The 20,887-nt window shown below is 38.3% G+C and overlaps 6 protein-coding genes, 1 long non-coding RNA gene and 1 pseudogene across 14 annotated transcripts; 5 read left to right on the forward strand and 3 right to left on the reverse strand.

The window, feature by feature from the left end:
* The first annotated feature begins 379 nt into the window (after positions 1 to 379).
* On the forward strand, positions 380 to 1,221 carry LOC130686195 (uncharacterized). Its single transcript, XR_008999832.1, has 3 exons — positions 380 to 560; positions 621 to 702; positions 775 to 1,221. It is a non-coding gene; the product is annotated as an uncharacterized LOC130686195 (long non-coding RNA).
* Positions 1,222 to 2,906: 1,685 nt separating this feature from the next.
* LOC130686094 (uncharacterized) lies at positions 2,907 to 4,348 on the reverse strand. Of its 3 annotated transcripts, none has more exons than XM_057509386.2 (6): positions 4,260 to 4,348; positions 3,916 to 4,026; positions 3,718 to 3,859; positions 3,391 to 3,643; positions 3,162 to 3,324; positions 2,907 to 3,103 (listed from the first exon to the last, which is right to left on the reverse strand). In XM_057509386.2, the coding sequence occupies exons 2-6, from the start codon at positions 3,995 to 3,997 to the stop codon at positions 2,979 to 2,981; spliced, it is 765 nt and encodes a 254-aa protein (XP_057365369.1). In that variant the 5' UTR covers positions 3,998 to 4,026; positions 4,260 to 4,348; the 3' UTR covers positions 2,907 to 2,978. The 3 variants fall into 3 exon arrangements, with proteins under 3 accessions (XP_057365369.1, XP_059353617.1, XP_057365370.1); XM_059497634.1 differs by having other exon boundaries at positions 3,718 to 3,849; positions 3,905 to 4,026; XM_057509387.2 differs by having other exon boundaries at positions 3,916 to 4,013; positions 4,260 to 4,318.
* A 1,271-nt stretch (positions 4,349 to 5,619) lies between these two features.
* LOC130686093 (adhesive plaque matrix protein-like) lies at positions 5,620 to 6,945 on the forward strand. Of its 3 annotated transcripts, none has more exons than XM_059497676.1 (4): positions 5,620 to 5,784; positions 5,847 to 6,050; positions 6,130 to 6,563; positions 6,672 to 6,945. In XM_059497676.1, the coding sequence occupies exons 1-4, from the start codon at positions 5,767 to 5,769 to the stop codon at positions 6,796 to 6,798; spliced, it is 783 nt and encodes a 260-aa protein (XP_059353659.1). In that variant the 5' UTR covers positions 5,620 to 5,766; the 3' UTR covers positions 6,799 to 6,945. The 3 variants fall into 3 exon arrangements, with proteins under 3 accessions (XP_059353659.1, XP_059353658.1, XP_057365368.1); XM_059497675.1 differs by having other exon boundaries at positions 5,625 to 5,784; positions 6,130 to 6,443; positions 6,540 to 6,945; XM_057509385.2 differs by having other exon boundaries at positions 5,625 to 5,784; positions 6,130 to 6,945.
* Positions 6,946 to 9,120: 2,175 nt separating this feature from the next.
* Positions 9,121 to 12,881, forward strand: LOC130686091 (uncharacterized). Its single transcript, XM_057509381.1, has 7 exons — positions 9,121 to 9,216; positions 10,133 to 10,256; positions 10,326 to 10,413; positions 10,691 to 10,748; positions 10,806 to 10,883; positions 11,808 to 12,046; positions 12,118 to 12,881. Exons 1-7 carry the CDS (start codon positions 9,135 to 9,137, stop codon positions 12,490 to 12,492), a joined length of 1,044 nt encoding a protein of 347 aa, XP_057365364.1. The 5' UTR covers positions 9,121 to 9,134; the 3' UTR covers positions 12,493 to 12,881.
* A 473-nt stretch (positions 12,882 to 13,354) lies between these two features.
* On the forward strand, positions 13,355 to 14,155 carry LOC130686140 (uncharacterized; annotated as a pseudogene).
* A 480-nt stretch (positions 14,156 to 14,635) lies between these two features.
* Positions 14,636 to 16,855, reverse strand: LOC130686090 (protein salvador homolog 1-like). 2 transcript variants are annotated; one of them, XM_059494210.1, is made up of 5 exons: positions 16,643 to 16,855; positions 16,356 to 16,573; positions 16,006 to 16,227; positions 15,339 to 15,840; positions 14,636 to 15,286 (listed from the first exon to the last, which is right to left on the reverse strand). In XM_059494210.1, the coding sequence occupies exons 1-5, from the start codon at positions 16,734 to 16,736 to the stop codon at positions 14,709 to 14,711; spliced, it is 1,614 nt and encodes a 537-aa protein (XP_059350193.1). In that variant the 5' UTR covers positions 16,737 to 16,855; the 3' UTR covers positions 14,636 to 14,708. The 2 variants fall into 2 exon arrangements, with proteins under 2 accessions (XP_059350193.1, XP_057365362.1); XM_057509379.2 differs by lacking the exon at positions 16,006 to 16,227 and having other exon boundaries at positions 16,643 to 16,852.
* A 153-nt stretch (positions 16,856 to 17,008) lies between these two features.
* On the forward strand, positions 17,009 to 19,550 carry LOC130686089 (uncharacterized). The gene is made up of 4 exons (XM_057509378.2): positions 17,009 to 17,426; positions 17,490 to 18,493; positions 18,552 to 18,896; positions 18,960 to 19,550. The coding sequence occupies exons 1-4, from the start codon at positions 17,318 to 17,320 to the stop codon at positions 19,350 to 19,352; spliced, it is 1,851 nt and encodes a 616-aa protein (XP_057365361.1). The 5' UTR covers positions 17,009 to 17,317; the 3' UTR covers positions 19,353 to 19,550.
* Positions 19,551 to 19,552: 2 nt separating this feature from the next.
* Positions 19,553 to 20,883, reverse strand: LOC130686092 (carbohydrate sulfotransferase 11-like). Of its 3 annotated transcripts, none has more exons than XM_057509383.2 (5): positions 20,819 to 20,883; positions 20,648 to 20,727; positions 20,438 to 20,586; positions 20,201 to 20,378; positions 19,553 to 20,146 (listed from the first exon to the last, which is right to left on the reverse strand). In XM_057509383.2, the coding sequence occupies exons 2-5, from the start codon at positions 20,648 to 20,650 to the stop codon at positions 19,604 to 19,606; spliced, it is 873 nt and encodes a 290-aa protein (XP_057365366.1). In that variant the 5' UTR covers positions 20,651 to 20,727; positions 20,819 to 20,883; the 3' UTR covers positions 19,553 to 19,603. The 3 variants fall into 3 exon arrangements, with proteins under 3 accessions (XP_057365366.1, XP_057365367.1, XP_057365365.1); XM_057509384.2 differs by having other exon boundaries at positions 20,813 to 20,874; XM_057509382.1 differs by lacking the exon at positions 20,819 to 20,883 and having other exon boundaries at positions 20,648 to 20,806.
* Positions 20,884 to 20,887: the final 4 nt, after the last annotated feature.

Here is a 20,887-nt window from a genome sequence, read left to right on the forward strand (position 1 = left end):
ACGAATGCAACAAAAAACCAGTTAAATTATTCAAATGTACGCCACAAAAGTTTGTGCGATACTAAGCTGATCAAGTCAAACAGTCTTGGATTCTTAATTCGATTTTCGAAATGACAAAAAATATACTTTCCGTGAACCGCTATTATTTCCAATTGAAAACAAACTGGTTTTCTGCCATCAGCCTTGAATTCAAATCCAAAATTAGTTGTTTTTCTAGCAATTTAGGTTTCTAAAAAAAAAGGAAATCTGGCTTGTTTATTAATCTGAACTGGATTTTCCCTAGATGGCGACAGATGGTCGTTTTTAGGGCTCGATCCCAGTGCACCAAACGGTTTATTAATGATTGAATCCATAAATAAGTCCGACTTTTGGAAGGCGTGACGTGCGGACGCGTGCTGGCTCAAAAACTTAGGCAACCGTCCGCTTTTGGTGCTGTCAAAGGTTTTACCACAAACCATCAGTTTGGATAAAAAGGCGCCAGACAATTAACATCCCATGCCCCGACTTACCATTGTGTATGAAATATCTTCCCAATCACCACCCTGCATCATTCAAAACAGGTATAAAATTAATGTAAAAGAAAGTCTTGAATTTACCTTAATTAAACCTTGGTTTAACAGATTGTCATAGGGATAAGGATAGGCAGCTTAGACGTCATCAAGAACTCTAAAAAGAAGTATAGGATGATATGCTTTCATTGAGGTAGGGTCCAAACCATATCCTACGTACACAAACAGAATCATCTCATCGGTAGAATGTTTTGCACTTTACTAGGATTGACTTGCCTTGATGAATTGCAGTGACAAGGTTGGCCATAGCCCAGTGGTGACGCTTTAAGGCCAGCTACATTTTCCGAAGTCCTGCTTGCCACATCACAGTAGTCTTTAAGGAATGTTCTACCTAATATGGCAAATGTTTGACTTTAATTAGAAAGCTAAGCTAACTCTGTAGAAATGCATTACCATTTGCAACATCTCTGTTGACAATGGAGTATCCTTGCACCATCATGCAATAAGAAGCTACATGGAAGTTGCCACAAATCTTGGATGGCAAAGTATATAATTACATCAATATTTATGGGATTTTAGCGTACCTTTTGCCTGTCAAGCAGTTCCTATTGCATAGATGTTCGGGAATAACCACTGCTGTACGAACGTTGTGCTACAACTTGAATATGGTTCGTTGTTGTATTTGTTGAGGGCTCCTAATCGCAAAACTGACTCTTGCTCACATTTGGATGAATCTATAAGAAGGATTAGTATTTTAATTGATGTGACATAAAGGATGTCTTCTAAAATTATGGATGAGACAGTCCTATATTACGCTGATTTTCTAGCATGCTTCTACCACGCACATGTCACAACCGTTAATTAATCGGTTAAAAGGGTTAACCGATTGATATCGGAACGAATTGTTAACCGACATTGACATATTTCGAAATATCTTTCTTCAGTTTGCAGTGGGGAAAAAACGTCGGCCCTCTGGCGGTGCTTTTTGTAGCTATTCTAGTTACCGGTTCACCTTTCTCATTCAAATGAGTAATTTAAAAGTGGTAAATTTTTCTCCTTGAATCAATTGAACTCGAATCAGCGATTTAGCCGTTTTTGTACCGATAATTTTACCTTCCAGAAAATCAACAGTTTCCGAAACTTTTTCGTGGAACTTCCTTGTTGTTACTCACAGTTTTGTGTTAAAAACCATTGAGAAAACGAAACGATCACATAGTTCTTCAGAAACGGTTGAAATTGTAAAAGAGGTTGAAAACACACAGTCGTCTACCTTTATAGGGTTTTCCAAAAATCAGAATCTTGTGAAGAATCCCACAGTGGAAGAAGCCATCCATGATGTGGAGGACACACCTTACGACACTTCTTCGACTCATAAGCAGAAAAGGTTTATGTTTCAGTTACTGTTAAATAGTTCTAGATTTAATTACATTTTTACTTTAATATTTTTAGCAAGGAAGAATCGATGAGCCAGATGATGGAGAAGGTGTCAAATGAAATTAAAGAAATCAAACAAATTCTGAATGAAATGCAGCATAGTCTGAGTAAGTAATAGCTAGGCATACATAATTCGTTCTCTCTAAAATTGTCATATTCTTGTTGTTTAGAATCAGTTGTTGCTGTGCTAATGCCTACACAAACTGGAAATGATTCTCTTATTGGCACGGAAAAGAATCAAGCAATTTGTTCTGATGGGATTGAGCAAGCAGAAAATACTAATTTAGTATTTGATTATCATACATACCCATTGGAAACTGTGAAGGCATTATATGCAGTTGAGACACTCCTAGCAGTAGATGCCAAATACTACACTGACCTTGTAAGTGTTTATTTTTTACATTAAAATTATGCTTGTTAACCTAATTCTTTTCTTAACTAGGTCAACAGCGACCTGTTTAAGTCATTGCCACATTTAACTTTCAAGCTATATACGACAGTGATTCTGAAACGGTTATTTAGTAACGAATTGGCGATTCAATTCACAATGAATGGAAATCTAGATTTCCATGCAACAGTTTTACGCTGTTTCGATTCCCTTCGGCTGTATTACGTCATCAAGGGTATGTGTCATCCATTTTAGTGAAATACTTAATCCCTAATTGGTTTTCACTTCTAAAAAAGACGCCATTTTAAAGAATTTTCCTAACGTTGAAGAAAGATTTTTTCGGCGTCGCATAATGTGTTGGATGTTTAAGTGCAAAAAAGAAGTACTGATGCACAATGAAGAACAAGTGACAGAAAACCTCATCAACGAGAACTGTTAAGTGAATCTAGAAACCTACCTTGAACGTTTTATTCTTTACAGGAAATCAAAAAATTCAAAATTTTAGGTTTAAATTTAGATCAAGTGTAATATTTTCTTTATATCCTGCCCAAATTTATAACAAGAAAATTCTTTGTATTTTGTTTGACCTCGATAATGACACGTAATTAAAACAGTAAACGTATTAAAATTAAACTTAAAACCAAATTTTAAAACTGTTTGTTTTGCTTGTTACTTCGTTTCGCGTATTTTTTCTTGCATCTCGACAACCAATTAGCAATACGATCTGCAAAGAATGCTTCTTCGGTATTGGGAAACTTTTTTCTTACTGTTTCTGTAAAACGGGCGAAAGTTATCCAAGTTGATCAAAGAATCATAGTTCAACAACTTACTTTTAATGACTTCACATAAATGAAGAGATTTAAAACTGTTTTGAGTTACTTTCCCTGTATAGGTGAACTCAGTAGCCAAATCCGAATGCAGCAAGAAATTGAGAATGTTGAATAAGAATTGCTGTGCATCAGGATGAGGTAAAAGTAGCAGCTCGTAATTCATCTACCAATAAATGGCCATATTAAAAATGGTAGATTATCATTAAAGTAAAAAAAAAAAAAGACTTACTAAACGCAAGCCAGCATTAGGTTCTGAAGACAATTCCTCTTCCACTTCTTCCAGCGAATCCATGGTGAACAGTGGATATCTTGGAAGTTGTTTAGATTTGGGTGCATAGTTCCAGCAATCACTAAATTCTGCATGGTAGTCTTCGGCAGATTCCCTTACACGTGCGGCTTCTTGCATTTCGTTGATCATTCTTCGGTTTTCTCTACTTTCGGCAAACGTTTTCTGCAACATCCAGCTCATCTTACGTGGCGAGCTGTTAAAGGTAATGTTGAACAATAAATAACGTAATAAAAATGCTACGAACAAGTAGTACGAGTCTATGTTTACAATGATTGAAAATTTGCCCATGGAGCCTGTTCTTCATCAGAAAAGTCATCGGCAACGCTATTTCCTTCAAATTTGATTTTTTTATTGGAAATTTTACCAACAACTTGCTGATTTTGCCCTTGGGAATTTTTTCTTTTCTTTCCTATTATAATACATAATTAGTAAATTAATTTTACATATTAAATACGGTAGTATTACCATTCTGGCTAGTAGAAGCTGACGACAGAGATGCCAGTGTATCACGGTGGGTAGATAGTCGTGCAGTGCGTGCCTGCTGCATCTCTTCTCCGACAGACCTAAATAAAAAGACTAAAAATGTGTTTAAATATATTTGCGAGTTGTGATAAGTAGGTGTTTATTTCAAGGATAAAAGAAAAACTAGCAAAATTATGGTAAGATTCAGATTGCATTCGATGGACGTGGATACAGTGACTTTTTCTTTCAACGTAATGTGTAGTGTCTAAAGCATTTGATCAATTTATCGTCAAGCAAATGGTTTATAATATCTTCAAAAGGTAAAAGATTATCATTAATGAACTTACGATTAAATTTCGGCTCTTTTAAGAGCTTTAGTAGGACACCCCGTTTGGTATGACCGTTGAACTAAGACTGAGTTCAAAGTAAAGCTAATGGCTTCCATAATGGCCGACGTCCTTGGAAAAACGTTTCGTCTGCAACTAAAACGTTTATCAAATTGGACACGCATTTTAGGATTTTGAGTATACTTTATTTTCGACAGATAGTTAAATTGTTTAGGTTTTAGTTTTTGTAGCTTTGATGTTTTGATTCCTTCGTTGATTTCAGTTTCGCCCTACAGTCGTGGACCGTTTTGGATTTATATATGTGGAACATCTACTTGGCCAATCGACCGTTGAAGTCTTGCCGAAAATAATCGCCTAAACGTTTGTAAAGATAAATTTTATTACATTATTTAATGAGCTATTGCTAGATTCTAGTAAAAATATACCCCAACAGAAGCTGAGAAGGAGAAAGGCCAAAATAGTCTCGAAACAGAAAATTGTATTTCGAAAGACGCTATTGAAAGTATATTTTCCAGCATTTTGTTCCACTGCATTTATTTTAACATGGCCAACTAAGCAAGTGGACAACGACGTTCTAGATGTCTATCGGATCCTTAGCGCCCAGAGGAGCCTCGACATCTGTAAAGTTCGGTGAAAATCCATTTGGAACGTCGATGGGTTCTATACGTTCGGTCCATTTTGACAATTAAACGAATGGAGCGTGACGTATGGACGGAGAAAGTTGCCAAAAAATATAGCAGGAGCGTTAACAATTCGTCACTTTGGGTAACTAGAACAATATAATAAGCCATCTTGAATATATATCTATCTTTCAACTTTTATGGTGCCTCGTTGTTACAGATCCATGTCGGGGAAAGCGTCCGTGTTCTTTTCTAAATGACCGAAAAGCTAACACACCATGACCCAGGAAAGACAACGACAGATGTAGGAGAGAGTGCCGCGATATCTTCTTCATTTTAGGTGGCCAAGAGCAACATTTTCTAATATCCTCTGATGTAATACCATTAAGTCAGGTATTAACTACAATATGCCAAATGCAAGGCACAAAATGTCACCAAGAAAGAGAAAAAAATTATCATTCGTCCCTTTTTTTCAGAAAAAAAAACCACTACAGTGAGCAAAGAGTGGACGAAGTTTTTCAGGTGAAAATAACAGTGAAACTCGAGTGATTACATACGTGTGTGTGTGTGTACATCTGCTTCCTTTAGTGGTGGAAGACCTATAGCTGCAGGGATATAATATCAGTGCAGCACAGAACAGCCCAATAGGAAAATAGGCGGGTACATCCATCAGAAGACGACAATGCTGCTTTTTTTTTACGATCTCTTCGCCGGGAGAGAAATTTTGAAAAAAACAACACACATTCCTCTGAATGGTCTATAAACGTCGCTGCGGTCTTCTCTTTTCTTCATCAGGTATATAAAGGCACTTTGTTGCTTCCAACTTCAGCACAGTCTCTTTTCCGACTTTGCCTCCTATCGTTTGCAGCTCAAACGTCCTCTTCAACATGAACATCTATTACGTGGTAAATATTCATTCTTGAAATATTTAGAATATCTCATGTTTTGAATTGGAATTTGTATTCAGACGAGTTTGGTCCTTTTGGGTCTTTTGGCCATCTCATTCGCTGACGAAGTGAAACCGTACGGTCCTTACGACAAGTTGGAAGGCTATTTCCAGTACGCTAACGTTCCAGCGGAAGGTGAATATGAATTCGGTTTTAATCGTGGCAATTCCGATCATCACGTGTCACGTCATGAACAATACAAAGACGGCAACTTCCGCACAAAGGTATACATTTAATCCAATTATTTTTATTCAAACGATTTCTAAATGCTTTATTTGATTTTTTGATGTCATTAAATCATAGGTCAAGTGGGCCGACGCTTATGAGGGTCATGGCGAACATGCTTGGGATTACAACCATGGCGGCTACAAGGGCGATTACAAGCCGGACTACAAGCCGGACTACAAGCCGGACTACAAGCCGGACTACAAGCCGGACTACAAGCCCGACTACAAGCCCGACTACAAGCCCGACTACAAGCCCGACTACAAGCCCGACTACAAGCCCGACTACAAGCCCGACTACAAGCCCGACTACAAGCCCGACTACAAGCCCGACTACAAGCCCGACTACAAGCCCGACTACAAGCCCGACTACAAGCCAGAGTACAAACCGGAGTACAAGCCCGACTACAAGCCACAATACCAACCCGAGTATAAGCCGGAATACGAGGCGGACTACAAGCCAGATTACAAACCCGAATACAAACCCAGCTACAAGCCAGAATACAAGCCCGAGTACGAACCCGAATACAAGCCGGAATACCAAGCTGATTACAAGCCCGATTACAAGCCAGAGTACAAGCCGGAATACAAGCCGGAATACAAGCCGGAATACAAGCCCAGCTATGAAACTTCGTACCAACAGACAGCATACAAATCCCCGGCAGCCTACGATGTCCCTGTCTACAAGCCCACTGCCTACAAGTCGACAGGATACGAACGTATTTACCGTGGCGCTTTCAGGCCTTAAATAACAGTAGAATTTTTCTAATTGATCGAATTACGTGCTGAAAAAATTCTATCTATTTTATTTTATTGTTCGGTTCGCTAGTTAGTGTATAGTTGCTCAGAATACACACATCTATTTTTGTTGCAGTGCAGCAAACGCTAAAACACATGCAAACAATTTACGTCTGTTTATTGAATTGGAGAAGAAAACCATGTCAACATTGGGCGTTTTTCGCGACATGATTGAAACCTTTTACTTTACACTGCAGTTACAGTTTGTTGCTGATTGCCCAAGTTGAATTATTCGGTTCGTTAGATATAAAAATTTATTACATCGCATTCATAAAAAACCTCGTTTCCGTATGGATCTGGGGGTAGCTCACGGTGATCTTATAGTTTTATTGTTTTACGATTGCAATCCAATTCTAGTGATGTAAAAAAATAAATCTTGACGATAACCAAAGGCAAATTGTAAAACGTATGGATTTAACAAGTAGGAACTAAAATTTGAAAAACTTATGCGTAGTTTAGCAACATGCACCCAAAATGACCTCATAACAACATCCTTTCTGCTGTGCTGTATCTTTTTAAAAGTGGACCACGCCAAATTTTCTTCCATTTTGCTAAAAAGAAGTAGCAACAATACAGAGTGGGTTTTTTCGCGTATCCAATTTTCGAAAGGGATGATTACGTAGAGGTACATAGTAGTCGAGTTTCAACCACAAGCCACTAAACTAATGGCTGGGAAACAAGGACTTTCATTTGATGTTTCACAGTTGGGCAAGCAAATCATTATTTATTACCATTCTCGAGTGAAAAAAAAAAAATTGAGCTCACCAGACAGCAAAAATACGGCAGTCGGAGAACTTGTGTCTGAGAGGTCAGAAACATCTGTTATCTTAATCTTTGTCGTCAACCAGCGGCAGCTTTCTCTTTTTTCCCCCCAATTATACGACGGTGGTTAGAGGCTTAGCATCTTCATCATTCCTATTGTGGAATCAATCCATAAATAAAGTTGTCTGCTTCGGGCATCTGGAAAGGCGTCTAACCCAAATAACTCCGACGGGCTTCACTGCCTACGAGAAATCAACGAAAGTAAATTAGGTGAGTGTGATTTATTTCGTAAAACAAGCGAAAGCTTGGAAAGCAAATGGCAAGAAAATTCCAATGATTAACGCCTTCAGATGTGAAATAAAATTGATTCCAAGAAACATTGGTCGAGGGCTCTGCCGCCATGTCTTTGTCCACAAATGGAAAGCTAAGATTGAATAAAAAAAGAAATAAACCACAAATAATTACGAAAGTGAGTTTCAATATTCTTTCAAGTTATGTTTTATACTGCCCAGCAAATGAAAAGAAATGTTAAAAAATTTAAACTCACGGTACAAAAGCCAACAATCACGCGATAATCCAACATTTCAATCGCTCCTCAGAGGGTTATGGCCTGAAACTTGCGTAGACATCTAGCGGTTGTGAAACCGAACAACACTGAAACATCACTACTCAAATTTAATGGAATCGCAGTGCACTGCCGAACGTGAACTTGGTGACAAGTGGGCGTGATTCGAAAGCCATCCAAGTATCGTAAACTATAGCAAATTGTACCAAATCATGATTCATGTGAAAAAATAGCGCTCTAGTCATAGAAGTGCCTTTTAGTACTGAATCTTTGTTTGACTTTTAAAGCAACGAGTTCATATAATGTGCAACTTTTCCAACAAAGTATCTCATCTATTTAACAAGAATTGTTAACTGTGATCCAACAAACTGTAAGTACCACTGTAAATAAGTGGAACTTGATTAGGACTCAGAAAAACGTGCAACTGAAAATGGATTCCAACTGTTCATCTGCTCTTTACTGGTATGTTCTTTGCCGTCCGCATCCTATTTCATCTTGCCAAATTTCAGCTTCTAAAAATAAATTTGCTAATTTAATTTCCATGAAATTTCAGTAATTGTGTAAATATGAAGTAAAAAAACAGTAGGTCCTTTTCACTGAATTTTTCGCTATTATTAACCCCTCGCCCCCTAAAATTAGGCAGGGTTGTCTAAAACAAAAGAAGTTATATCTTTTACTTTGGCGCCAAAAATAAAAAAAAATTAGTGTATAGTCGTAGAAAAGCATAATAAAAGAATAGCACACAAAAGAAACATACAGTGTGAAATGCTTACAGTCATGGGTGTGTAGAAACGCATCCACATACGCAGACGTGGTGTAGCTGTGAGTTTGGCGGGACGAAGGACAACGCCATCAGTCACATGCCTGACGTTGTAGCATTCGCATGTATTTTTTAATCCTGTTCTTCCTAGTGCAATTCACTATAAATATTGAACTTGATTTAAACAAAAAACACTGAAATGTTTCAAATGTGCTGGACTGATTGTTCGTGTTGGCGTCTAATTGGCATCAAACTCTATTTAATTTTGATTGTCATCAACTGTAAGTATGATATTTTACCTAAACGTTTTGATAGTTTATCTGTTATTCTTGAATAGCGTGATGTATTCGAATCTAAAAAACGTAATCAAGTTAACTGGAGGGAAACATTAGTAAATGATTGCCAATGCAAGTTCATCAAGGTCTCATTGTTGGTTGATGAAGAGAAGAATAGATGGCAAAATGAGACACGGTTCCTCTTTGTTGTTTCTTTTCCCTCTGATTATCTAACACACTCCCCTACAGCGTAGACCTATAGATAATCACGTTGAGGTTTCTTCTTTTTTTGTCTCTTGATTGTCTTTCTTTTATATTCCACTGTAATGACGTGGATTCCCCACTAGAAGTCGACGAGAAACAATTTAGAGAACTCGTATTGTCAAAAAAAAACGGAAATTCATTTTCTTTAAAGCAAAATGTTTGAATGTTTGTGCTGTCCAATAAGAACAGCTGACAGATCTTTTCGACAATTTTGCAATAGATGCGGAGATCACAGTACAAATCTCGTCTGTTTTCTTTTATAGTCCATATGCAAATCCTTTTATTCTTTTCGGCTGTATCAAGGCTATAAAGATACCAAGACTAGCAATACATCAATTATTCACTTCTCCGTATGGGATATTGCCGTAAAGTGCGCAATCGATTTTTTTCATATGAATAAATCAGGAAATTCAGGTCGGTCCGCAAAATCTTTTCTTGTTGGCCCTTTTTTTTGTTGTATAAAATCAAATGGAATAAGGTTCTTTTTCCCTTACATCTTTTGTTAGAACACGCTTCACTTCAAATTGCAGGGTAATAATAGCCGAAAAGGATCTTCAAAGTTAAAGTCGTGCAGACACTTTGAATAAACGATGACAATAGCGTGTATTTTATCAAGTACATTGTTATTTTTTATTTTTGTTTGCACCTTCTATTCTAGTCTTGGCTGTGGATGGACTCAAGTTGCTTCAAGTGTCTATTCCGCCATTGAAATTGACGGGACAAACAGCTCGACTTGCTTGTCAATACGACCTCGAAGGAGACACGCTTTACTCTATTAAATGGTGAGTTATTATTTTTATTTGTTAATGCTAAGCAAAGTGAAATTTTTAATAAAAGATTATTTTTGAAAGGTATAAAGGTGGGCGAGAGTTTTTCCGTTACGTTCAACGTGACCAGCCACCGATGCAAGTGTTTCCAGTTGAAGGCGTCAAAGTGGACGTGAGTTTATTTAATATTAAATTTTATGTATAAGTAATATGTTTAAAATCAAATTGAATAGCGTACCAGTTTTTAAGGGCATTTTAGATTATTCTGGCAAACCGTAACTAAGTGATTTTCTATTCATTGGAACACAAAGAACGAAAAATGGGGATGCAGCTGTAAAGATGAGCCATTTCTAAAGGGGCATTGATTAATACGCTTAAACACGTGACGACTATTAGTAAGAGTAGTTCTAAAAAAATATTTAATTTTTATTCAATTTTTCTTGATGCAGAAAAGCCAATCGGACCAGTTCCAAGTCACCCTGGTTCATTTAACTATTTCATCGACAGGTAAGTTGAATGATAGACACAAGTAAACATTACCTACAATGTCGGTATCATTTGCAGGTCGTTACAAATGCGAAGTATCAGTTGATGCCCCATCATTCCAGACGTCCTTCAACACTGTCGAAATGAATGTTGTCGGTAAGAATATTTCACATTATGAATAATCACATATTTATACAGTGCAACCCAAGTTTGTTGACATAACTCTAAGGTTAACCAAACATTATACACTACGGCTATTTCGTTCTGTAAATAGACGTATGGATTAAGTGATGCGCTTTCTCTACACGGATATTTTGCTATAAAGGATTGACAATTAGTCGTCCGGAAACATTTGCGTCTGGCTACCGACTGATATGACGTCACGCGTCGATTTGTCGTTGAAAGGACATTTGTTCAACTGTACAAAAAAAAGGGGAGGTATATAATTAATAATAGAGACGCAAGGGGGAGACAGAGATGATCCTCTTTTAATGCAAATCCATCAAGCGAGTGAAGGGGGGATTCGTCACAGAAATGCACAAAAGGCTTTTTGCTCCACCTCGATCCATTTTAAGCGAAACATTCGTTTGATGTAATAGTTGAATGTCTCTAAGAAAGATAAATAATATGTAGAATAATTGGCGTATGTCTACAATGTCAAGTGGGCGATACGTAATGCTCAACTCAGGGCACACAGCCTGTGGACAAGAGGCTACAGGAATGTCAAGTAGATGCGGCTAAAAACAAAATTCTTTGTTTTGAGCAACAATAAACATGTGTTACATGATTATTCTTTTATCTGTTCGCATTGTAATGATGTTACATGGCGATGTGTAGTAGTAGCCCTGCGGCCGGGGAGTTATACTTACCAACGCAACTCAATTATCCATCCTATTGTCATCCGTCTCGTCTGCAGTGCCCAACTTTTCTTTTGTATCGACTTTTATTTTTGGGTTTGTTTTCCTAATCTTTTTACGAGAAAGGGAATAAATATAACCGAAGTGAATCATTCACGTATTTTCTGCGCAATGTCCAAAAATGCATTTAAGAAAATTAATTTATTGTTTAAATTTGTTGAAGCTTTACCAGAATTCGGACCTCGGATCAACACCAAGGGTTTTTTCTCGTTCGATTCCAACGTGACACTCGGCAATTCTGCTTACAGAATATTAAAAAGTGATGATAACTATCATCGATCGTATCATTTGTATTATTCACGGCAATCCAACGCTCGTGATAATGACGAAATTCAAATCAATTGCACGTCGAGTCGTTCAAAACCAGCAGCCGAACTTCATTGGTACGTCAATGGTTTCAAGGTCTGTAACTACAAAATAAACAAAAAAAATTTTCACAATATTAATTGTTTTTTGAAATTTATGTGAGATAGGTGAAGGGGGAGCACATGATTGAATATGCCCCATTTATTGACGACGAGGCAAGTAATTCTAGCACGTTATTGGAAACGTCTATACTGGGACTCAGATGGAAATGGATGATAGCGTCGTCTAATGATAATCACCAAGAAATGGATGCTGTAATTACTTTCAATTGTACGGCAGCCGTTGGCTCTGTTTACTGGAGCTCGACAGCGTTAACGCTCAGTCCCGAGACGGGGGTCGGTGCCAAATCACGACCAATGTTGATGTATCACGGGAGCCATCTATCCTCAAATGCAATTTCTGTTACTTCAATCACATGGCCAGTAGCTTTTCTTTATGGTATCTTTCTTGTCTTTTCATCTTTCTGCAGGCACTATGGCTAGATTATAAAATTAATTTCATCAGTTAGCAATTAGTTATTTTTTTATTGTTGTAAATATAGTTTTTTACCTGAATTTGGCCAAAATCCAGATGGTAGCCCAGTAAAAAATGTGTTCTTTTCTTGCCATTTTGGTTATTGTTCAAAGTCTCTGTGTACGTTCCTATTATGTTAACGTATTCCCTACTCAGCATCTCATTTTAATGCCTATGTATTGTTGAAACTTTCGACTTACCGATGAGAATTGTTCTCCATTTTCATACCTCTGATCTAGTCACGTGTTCTGTACAGAGGGTACAATTCTGCTCTTTGCTCGTACAGCATTTTCATTTGTCTTCTACCCTAACCTGAAGAAAAAAAGTAAAAGTTCTTTTTTTTACTCGAAGTAAAATACATCCTCTTTGTTATGCTTAGAAAATCAAAAGTTAAATTTCGATAAATTTTATTTGTGAAAGAGAAAATGACAACGTCTATATCGTGGTCGCCCAAGTTCAGATTCGAACTAGGAGGTCCTCATCACGACATGTGTGCTGTAAAAAACTTTATATTTATACATCCAGTGTTTCTCAAAAACTTCACACATCTATTATTGAATTTGAGAATTTGTATCCATTCTTCACTTGAAAAGTGCATGTAAGTAATTATTTAAAGACTAATTTTTGAGTAATTATCAAAATTCAAAAGTTCTTTCATCATCGAAGGAAGCATAAGTTTATGAATGCCCTGGTTGATAAAACCATCTAAATGTTCCATCTTATATTCTTGGACATGCATTTCTTGCTTTTACTTGCTTATACCTTAATTATATATATACATTCATTACTTTTTGCTGTTTTTAGGTAAAAAAAAAAAAGGGGGGCTACAAAATGAACAATCAGATGGGACTTGAAATTTTAAGTTCGATTCTTCAAAGAATATCACACCCAAATTTGATGCTGTGAAAAACTGATGCCAGTTTTTATGGCATCAAGGCTAAAGACAGTCAGAGGTTTGGTGCTGAAAGGCTACCACAAAAATGCAGCAACTAAACAAAGGCCACAGTCTCAGTCAAGTCGATATGGATTCTTTGGAAAGAATTCATCATACAGTAAGTTGTTTTTCTTAGAAAATATAAATCAAAATAAAGCCTACAGCAAATTTACAACTAAAGGAAATATTAGAGAATCCGGCTTCCACTTCCATCAGGGATAAAACAAGTTACAACAGAGGAGGCTTGGTCTACATCCGTCTATGTGGATGGAGATGAACGCGCTGAAAGTTCATAGCAAATACAACGATGTCATTTGGCTGTTGGGGAAAAGCAAATGACCAGATCAGTACTCGTCTGCTGATAAAGAATGGCCCATCTCCCATCACGAAACTTCGTACATCAATTGACTGTCCATAGCCGAGGAAGGATATACAGATTGAGCAAATGGAAATTTCAAGCATAGATTTGGCATAAATTCGATTCGCGAATTTAACCTTGCCTTATTAAATGCAGCAACAAAGAAGCAATCGAATGGAAAAATCTGCAGGTTAGTTATTTAGTATCGTATCAATCCCAAGATTTCGTTACTCATCAAATTGCATTTCCATTACACTTGTACATTTTGTGAGTTATTCTTTTTTTTTTCTATTTCATTAATAAAGTAGGCAAGGTGATCGCACCAGCACAGGTGAAGTAACCGTCCATCCGAAGAAATCACGTTCCTACCCTTCAACACGAGTGGGAGATCTTGGTTGTCACTACCAATGATGACAAGTCTTTCCTTTAAACGACACCTGGCGTTTATGCATTGTTATTTAAACGGAATTTGAAATGCATTCCACAACGTGGACACTCGGCTGTCCTGGAGGTCTGTGAAGTCGATTTGGATATCATCGAGTCTGTACCGCCAAACAGGTTCGAATATGTTAAATTAGGAATTCAAAATTTTTATTTACATATATTACCAACGCTTAAGTTACAAAATTCATCCATTAATTTTTCATGCCTTTAAAAACAATTTCTGCTATATTAATTTTAGATCACTCAAATTTTTGAGACGGTGATGATGAAAGTTAAACGGGCAGCGTTCGAATTACAAAATAGTTATAAATATTAACGATCTGCGTTACAGCCCCAAAGATTGTTTTAATATTTAAACAAAAAGGTGATAGTATCCATCCTACTATAAAATTTATTTATTGAATCGCGAAAGACATCAACGACACTGTAAAAAACAAAATTTATTTCATTTAAACTTTAGTTTCAAGGTCTCCAGCCAAAGCTTTCTCTTTCAGATGACTTCTAGACGGCTGCTGTTGTGGTACTTGATGCAACATCCCAGCTTGTTGTGGTTGTTGTTGACGTTGGTGTCCCGGAAAATGTCTGTTGTGACCTTCAGCTCTTCTCCGCTCAAGTTCACGCGCCATTGCGGATCGGTAAGCTTCGTAGTTCATGACGATCGTCTCCAATTCCTGTTTGTAGAGTCGTTTAAGAACGTTGTCGTAGCAGTCGAGTTCCGGCAGCCGGAAAAGCTCCCAACGCAACTTGTGATCGTGTTCAGGTGCTGCACGAGAATAGAACTGGAGCCAATATGGAATCTCTTCGTAAAGGTATGGATTGGCCGGCACCAACACTTGTGGTGGTGCATGAAATTCAGTGTGGCGAGGGGCTGGAGGCATTGGTCTCGACGGCCGCATTTGCGCATCCGCCAAAGATGAGGACCCTGACGTAATGTAACGAGGTGCACAAGGATGTTCATATTGGGCGTGGCGAGTCGTGTGATTTACGTAATAAATGCCAAACTCGCTCGATTCAACTCGTTCCCAACCTAGAAATTATGATTCAATTAGAATTCAAAGGATCAAATTTAGAATGAGTACCAGTGGGTAAGCCTTCCTTCTCCAACGGATGAGACCAATGCGTTGTCTGCGTGTTATGATCAATGTAGTACTTTCGTCCACGTAAGGTGTAATCTATGGACCAACCAGGTGGTAAGGGAAATTCTTCTGAGCCACTATCTTGACTCGTATTGGTCGATGTCGTTGGTACCGCTGCAGCACCTGTTGCTCCTGCATTCGTTGATTTACTTAGGTTCTGATAGACAGGATTTTCTTGTTGTTGGGAGCTGCTGTTACTGGCCAGAGACGATTGTGATGCGCTAACGCTACTAGAAAGTAAAAGAGGGATGTTGGCATAGGTAGGTGAATGTTGTTGGTGAATTTGTTGCTGCTGCTGTTGATGCTGTTGGACACTAAGCCTTAATTGGGCCAACTGTTGTTGCAGCACCAACAATTGCTGTTGCTGTTCACGTGCCGAAGCCGACAGGTAAAGAGGATAAATGTGTTGCTGTTGTTGTTGTTCAGCTGCCTGCATAGAGCTCAACTGTAATTGTCAAAATAAGGAAATTTCTTAGCTCATTTTGTTGTGGAAAACAAAGAAATGTGAGATTCATTCGTTTGCCAGCCACACCATGGAGAGAGAAATAAGTGCACCAGCAGACAAGACTAAGAAACAATAAAACAAAAAGCTAAATTAGGCAAGCCATACCTGGGAGTCGGGATCAACCAGAACGAGTTTCAGTGGATTGGCCGGGGGATTTTGTGATGGGTGGCATAAAGGAGGAGCGACTGTGGTGGCAGAAGGGAACTGCTCAGATGAGCCCGGTTTCGTCAGAATGTGACCCTCAAGGCCCAGACCTCTTGCCAGAGAAAGCGAGTCACTCTCAGATACCTCGGCGTAATCAGCGTAGGCCTCGTCAAAGGAGGCAGACTAATTGGGGGGCAAAAGCCGTGCAACACAAACAAGGATTTGAACATTCACTCAAGCTAAGTGCCAATGCAAGCAAACATGCCAAATGACGAATCACCATTATACAAACATATTTTAAAGCTACCTACCAAATGACTTTGCTGCTGCTGCTGCTGCTGCTGTTCAGCCTTGACTTCGCTGGCAGGTATGTACCTCCCTTCGTAACCAGTCTGGATCTGCTGCTTGCCACCGTGCTTGATGTTGGACACCACTTCCAGGCTCTGGGTGGAACCGCTCAGCTTCTTGGCTGCCTGAGACTTGCTCTTCAGAGCGTCGACGGTCCTCGTCGAGGTCCAAACATTGATGACTGTTATACATTTTTCGCTAGTTAGTTGACATAGACTAAAATTTGCATTAAGTGGAATGGTATTTTTACTTGGTACATCTGAAGGCGCCTCTTTCTTCAAGTATTTCCCTGTTGTTGTTCCATTAGAGTTCCAAGTTTTTGGATCTTTTTTCTTCGTTAACATTTTCCTTGTGATCTGATAAACTTTGAAACGGCTGAATTAAACACATACACACTTGATGGGGTTTTCAGTTGAAACCCTGCCGGAGGTGAACAAAACAAAACTTTGAACGCATTCCGACGTCAGAGGGCTACCTGTCTTGAAAGCAAGTAGACCTTAATCACCTTATTTTTTGGTCAACATTTTAAAAATCGTATACCGATTAAAATCAATTTTTGTAATTTTTTTAATTCTCCTAAATTTACAAGTTCAAGAATCAAGTTTTTAAAATTTAAATAAGTAATAAAGGTTACATTAAATAATGAGGCCAACATCTGTCAGCTGATTTCCATTACCATCGTCTGTTGTGGAAAGTCGAACAAAATTGTCCCAAAGTTGGATGATATTCAAGAATTATTTGTCAGTATCTTTGAAACGATGACTTTGATAGTGACGAATTTTAATTTTTAAAATCAAATATTTTATGCTAACCAAATTTCGTTAATTCCTATCGTGTTTGTGTGCAAGTTCCGTGACCCATTAATGCAGCCTCACATCACAAAGTGTTATTTCACGTTTTTGCATAACTTTCTGACTAGCTAGCCATGGCATTTCCTTCATATTCCGGCCCATTAAAAAACCCTTTCAATGATATTAGTAATGAAGATGACGAATTTGGTGATTTCACAAGTGCTGTCACGTATCCAGCAATCGGTATAACACTTTACGCTCTACAAACATTTTCATGAGAGTTTAGCATTCCTTTCTTTTATATAGGAAGTTGCAATGGGGAAGCTGGGTTTCAGGTTTCATTGCCTGTGCAGGTCCATTCTCTGAACAAGATACAATCTAATAGTGTCTTTTTCAACCCAATTCCTGATAGTGACAATGATGATGAATTTGGTGATTTTTGTGGTCCGAGTGTGGACCATACTTTCGAGTTATCAACGGTTGTGCCTGTTACACCTGACAGTAGTGTTAGTGTTAGCCTTCCACAAGAAAGTAGTGGTAAAAAATGCCAACCTAATTATGACATAGACCTTGAAGAAGATTTAACTGGAGTGTCCCAGTTATCTTGGAGCAGAAAAAATTATGAAGAAAAAGTAGTGGATGATGAAGAGGAATTCACAAATTTCACAAGCGCAGAACCAGTATGCCCATCTTTGGAAGCAAACAGTATCTTCCCACTCAGTCATGAGATATCACAGCCCGTTGTTGAAGAAATCTTTTCTGCATTGGGGGAGGCCTCTTTAGATTTACCCCCAACACTGCAATCATTGGAACATGTTCCAGACTCAAAGACAGATGATGAATTTGGTGATTTCACACAGGCAATGTCAGTTGCCTCAGTAAATGCATCTGCTGTAGAGGATCTTTTCAGTTTAGATGCAGTTCCATCTTTCTCCTTGGAATCTCCTGGCGTCCAGAATCCAGTGAATAGTTTCGGTTATTTCGATCAACAAGATGAAGAGCAACAACCTCATTTTGCCGCCATCAGTGACGTGATGGAAGCACCTCAAATCAGCTGGGACGAACCTCTGGAGAAAGTCGATCCCCTTTCAGTTACGGTTGGCTTCGATGAAGACAAGCCAAAGTTACCAGAAGATGTGAAGGTAACCGAAGAGTTAATTGAAGAAGAAGATGAATTCGTTTTCCATCAAAATGTGGAAACGATACCCGATGTGGAATTTTCCGATTTTCAAACTGAACCGACCATCGACGTACAGGTCGAGGATGACGGCAACATCGAAGAATTTGGTGATTTTACTGATTTTCAAACGGTAATTAATTTGTCTTTTATTTATTCAACTATATTAGTTTAACTTTTAATCAATTAAGGCGACGTCTGAGGCAGTTGAGGCAACTTCAGAAGATGACGAATTTGATGATTTCGAAATAGCTCCCCTTCCCTCCACAGAATGTATCCAACCAACCGAGTTGCCCGCAACTACACCTGAAACTCATATCCAAAGGATGTTGACAACCCTTTTTCCTGTCAATAGCCCCTCGTCCACCGAAACAGAGCTTCAATCATCGACCATTCCATTGTCGAATTCACCTGGTGGTTCTTTGTGGTCTTACGTAAGTCAATTGGACTCTACACCGGCCCTTTCGTTTAGCTGGAAACATTCAGCAGCTCAACAACGTTTCCTTCATTCACTTCGCATCGACAGTGTCCTCCAGGTTTGTATTTTCTTTCAAATAAACCACATTACAATTCTAAATCAATTTTTTAATTGAAAATAGGCAGGGAATGTTGGCGGCTTTCGTTGGAATTCGCCATCTAGTGTCAATTCTCCTTCTACGTCGATGACCGAGAGTTTCGTTGAGCCTACAGTTACACTGGACTTGGATTTCTTTTTAAATCCGGCTTCATCAGCCACGAGTAACGTCGTACCTGCAAGTAGCATCACCACTGTACCCACTAATACGAGCGACAGTATATTGGAGACGATTGAACGCGAATTACTTTCACCTCAAGGTAAAGGACTTCGTAACCAAGTAGTTCCTCCTCCTACCCAGTCACCAGCACTACCCGTCCGTCACAACCAATTGAGTGACATTTTCCAACACTTACATCTACAAGATAATGCAAACCATTCGTCTGTGTCTAATCGACAAGTCGATCTACTTCAGTAAGTGAAAATAATTTCTACACAGACACAAATACATTCCTCTTTTTTTTTTGCTTGTCGTTTTCGTTCGGGATCGAGTCATATCATTTTTTTAGACTTTAAGTTTATCCTCACAAAATGCGTTAGTATGTTTTTAAAAAAGTATTTTGAGATGGAGATGGGATATCGTGCAAAAATTTAAATAAAATCTTGTCTCTTTGAACGTTGTGTAAAAGATGTTTATTGAATAACATGAAATTATTGTGCAATTTTTGATTAAATCGACAGGTAACCATCAATGCTGTAACCGAACAATTCGAAATCTATTCGGTATTTATCGTATAGTTTACTAATTGTTTCTCGACTGAGTTGACCGTAATAAGATCGAATTAATTCAGTTTTAGATCGGCCTGCTGATGTGGAATGTTTCCACGACGGTCCACGTTTTTCTCCGATCAAATTGAGCAGTAATTGCACATCTTCTTGCAATGTCTCAAATTGGATAATAACATCGTAATTAATGAGGCAAGGCGTGCAAAAAAGATAATAAGGAATCCAATGGTCGTCGGCGTAAAGAGTCAAATCTGTGTCGATTAAATAAGAAACAAATTCCGCGAATGTCGGTTCAATCCTCGTTTCGTCCTGATTGTTGCTAGCTTTTCGATATTTGGAAACAATCTTGTGCCCGTATTTTTCGTAAAAGTGAAGTGTGCCATGCTCCCGACCGATAGTGGAATTCTCCAGTTTGTCCCGGTATGCCGATAGGATTCGTTCAAAAGGATGGCGGACTACCATCCATTTTTTGGCCTCCTTTAGCAACTGTAAGTGAAATTTTTAAATTTGATGTAAAATAAAACTTGATTTAAAAATTACTTCAGCAGCTGCAGGATAATCGATCGAGGGATAATGTTGACGAGCTACTTCACTGATTTGACGATGTTTGGTTTTCATTTCATATTCGGCGTTGATGTGTTTCATATTTAATAACCAGTGCAGCATTGAAGTTGATGCAGCCTTGTATATTGGACAATATACAGTTTTCGTTCTCTGACTGAAAAAGAATTCGGCATTTTATTTAGGAAAAAAATTCACTAAAATGAGGAAACTTACAATTGATAATAGAGGACACTATACTGCGGCGCTGGCGGGTGCGGAATAGCATAATCGGCGCTGTTGATTGAATCTGGATGGATATTATACTTGGTACAAGTTTCAGCAACCTGTTTCAGCCTCTGGGACATTCTATGCTCGATTTCCTCCTTCAGTAGAATCCCTTTCATTACTTATTCACACAGGTGGAATAATCTGATATGTATATACCATTGGAATTGAAGAGCCATGGTCAATGGCAAAGAATCCATTGGTGATTGTATGTAATGTCTGGAAGACAAGGACGAAAACTATGACAGAAAGAAAAGCGTAAACGATACGAGAAGGTGTTAGTCTCATATTTTAAGACACTGAACTTCGGTCGAAACATTTGACTTTTACCTGCGTGAACTGGTTTTTATCAGCATGCATGCTTTAATCAGCAACGGTAAAAGAAAACACGCTTTGGCC

The sequence above is a fragment of the Daphnia carinata genome, chromosome 2, assembly GCF_022539665.2.
Source record: "Daphnia carinata strain CSIRO-1 chromosome 2, CSIRO_AGI_Dcar_HiC_V3, whole genome shotgun sequence".
In the NCBI taxonomy this organism is placed as follows: domain Eukaryota; kingdom Metazoa; phylum Arthropoda; class Branchiopoda; order Diplostraca; family Daphniidae; genus Daphnia; species Daphnia carinata.

Coding starts and splice junctions, on each gene's coding strand:
- LOC130686094 (XM_057509386.2), bottom strand. CDS start 3,997: ATGCAGCAGGCACGCACTGCACGACTATCTACCCACCGTGATACACTG. Junction 3,860..3,915: donor AGCTTCTACTAGCCAGAATG/GTAATACTACCG, acceptor GTATTATAATAG/GAAAGAAAAGAAAAAATTCC. Junction 3,104..3,161: donor TTTATGTGAAGTCATTAAAA/GTAAGTTGTTGA, acceptor CCCGTTTTACAG/AAACAGTAAGAAAAAAGTTT.
- LOC130686093 (XM_057509385.2), top strand. Junction 6,051..6,129: donor ACGGCAACTTCCGCACAAAG/GTATACATTTAA, acceptor ATTAAATCATAG/GTCAAGTGGGCCGACGCTTA.
- LOC130686091 (XM_057509381.1), top strand. CDS start 9,135: ATGTTTCAAATGTGCTGGACTGATTGTTCGTGTTGGCGTCTAATTGGC. Junction 10,749..10,805: donor TTTAACTATTTCATCGACAG/GTAAGTTGAATG, acceptor TATCATTTGCAG/GTCGTTACAAATGCGAAGTA. Junction 12,047..12,117: donor GGTACGTCAATGGTTTCAAG/GTCTGTAACTAC, acceptor TATGTGAGATAG/GTGAAGGGGGAGCACATGAT.
- LOC130686090 (XM_059494210.1), bottom strand. CDS start 16,736: ATGTTAACGAAGAAAAAAGATCCAAAAACTTGGAACTCTAATGGAACA. Junction 15,841..16,005: donor TGGTTGATCCCGACTCCCAG/GTATGGCTTGCC, acceptor TGACAATTACAG/TTGAGCTCTATGCAGGCAGC. Junction 15,287..15,338: donor GAAGGAAGGCTTACCCACTG/GTACTCATTCTA, acceptor CATAATTTCTAG/GTTGGGAACGAGTTGAATCG.
- LOC130686089 (XM_057509378.2), top strand. CDS start 17,318: ATGGCATTTCCTTCATATTCCGGCCCATTAAAAAACCCTTTCAATGAT. Junction 17,427..17,489: donor TGTCACGTATCCAGCAATCG/GTATAACACTTT, acceptor TCTTTTATATAG/GAAGTTGCAATGGGGAAGCT. Junction 18,897..18,959: donor GCATCGACAGTGTCCTCCAG/GTTTGTATTTTC, acceptor AATTGAAAATAG/GCAGGGAATGTTGGCGGCTT.
- LOC130686092 (XM_057509382.1), bottom strand. CDS start 20,776: ATGAGACTAACACCTTCTCGTATCGTTTACGCTTTTCTTTCTGTCATA. Junction 20,379..20,437: donor AGTGTCCTCTATTATCAATT/GTAAGTTTCCTC, acceptor ATTCTTTTTCAG/TCAGAGAACGAAAACTGTAT. Junction 20,147..20,200: donor ATTATCCTGCAGCTGCTGAA/GTAATTTTTAAA, acceptor TTTCACTTACAG/TTGCTAAAGGAGGCCAAAAA.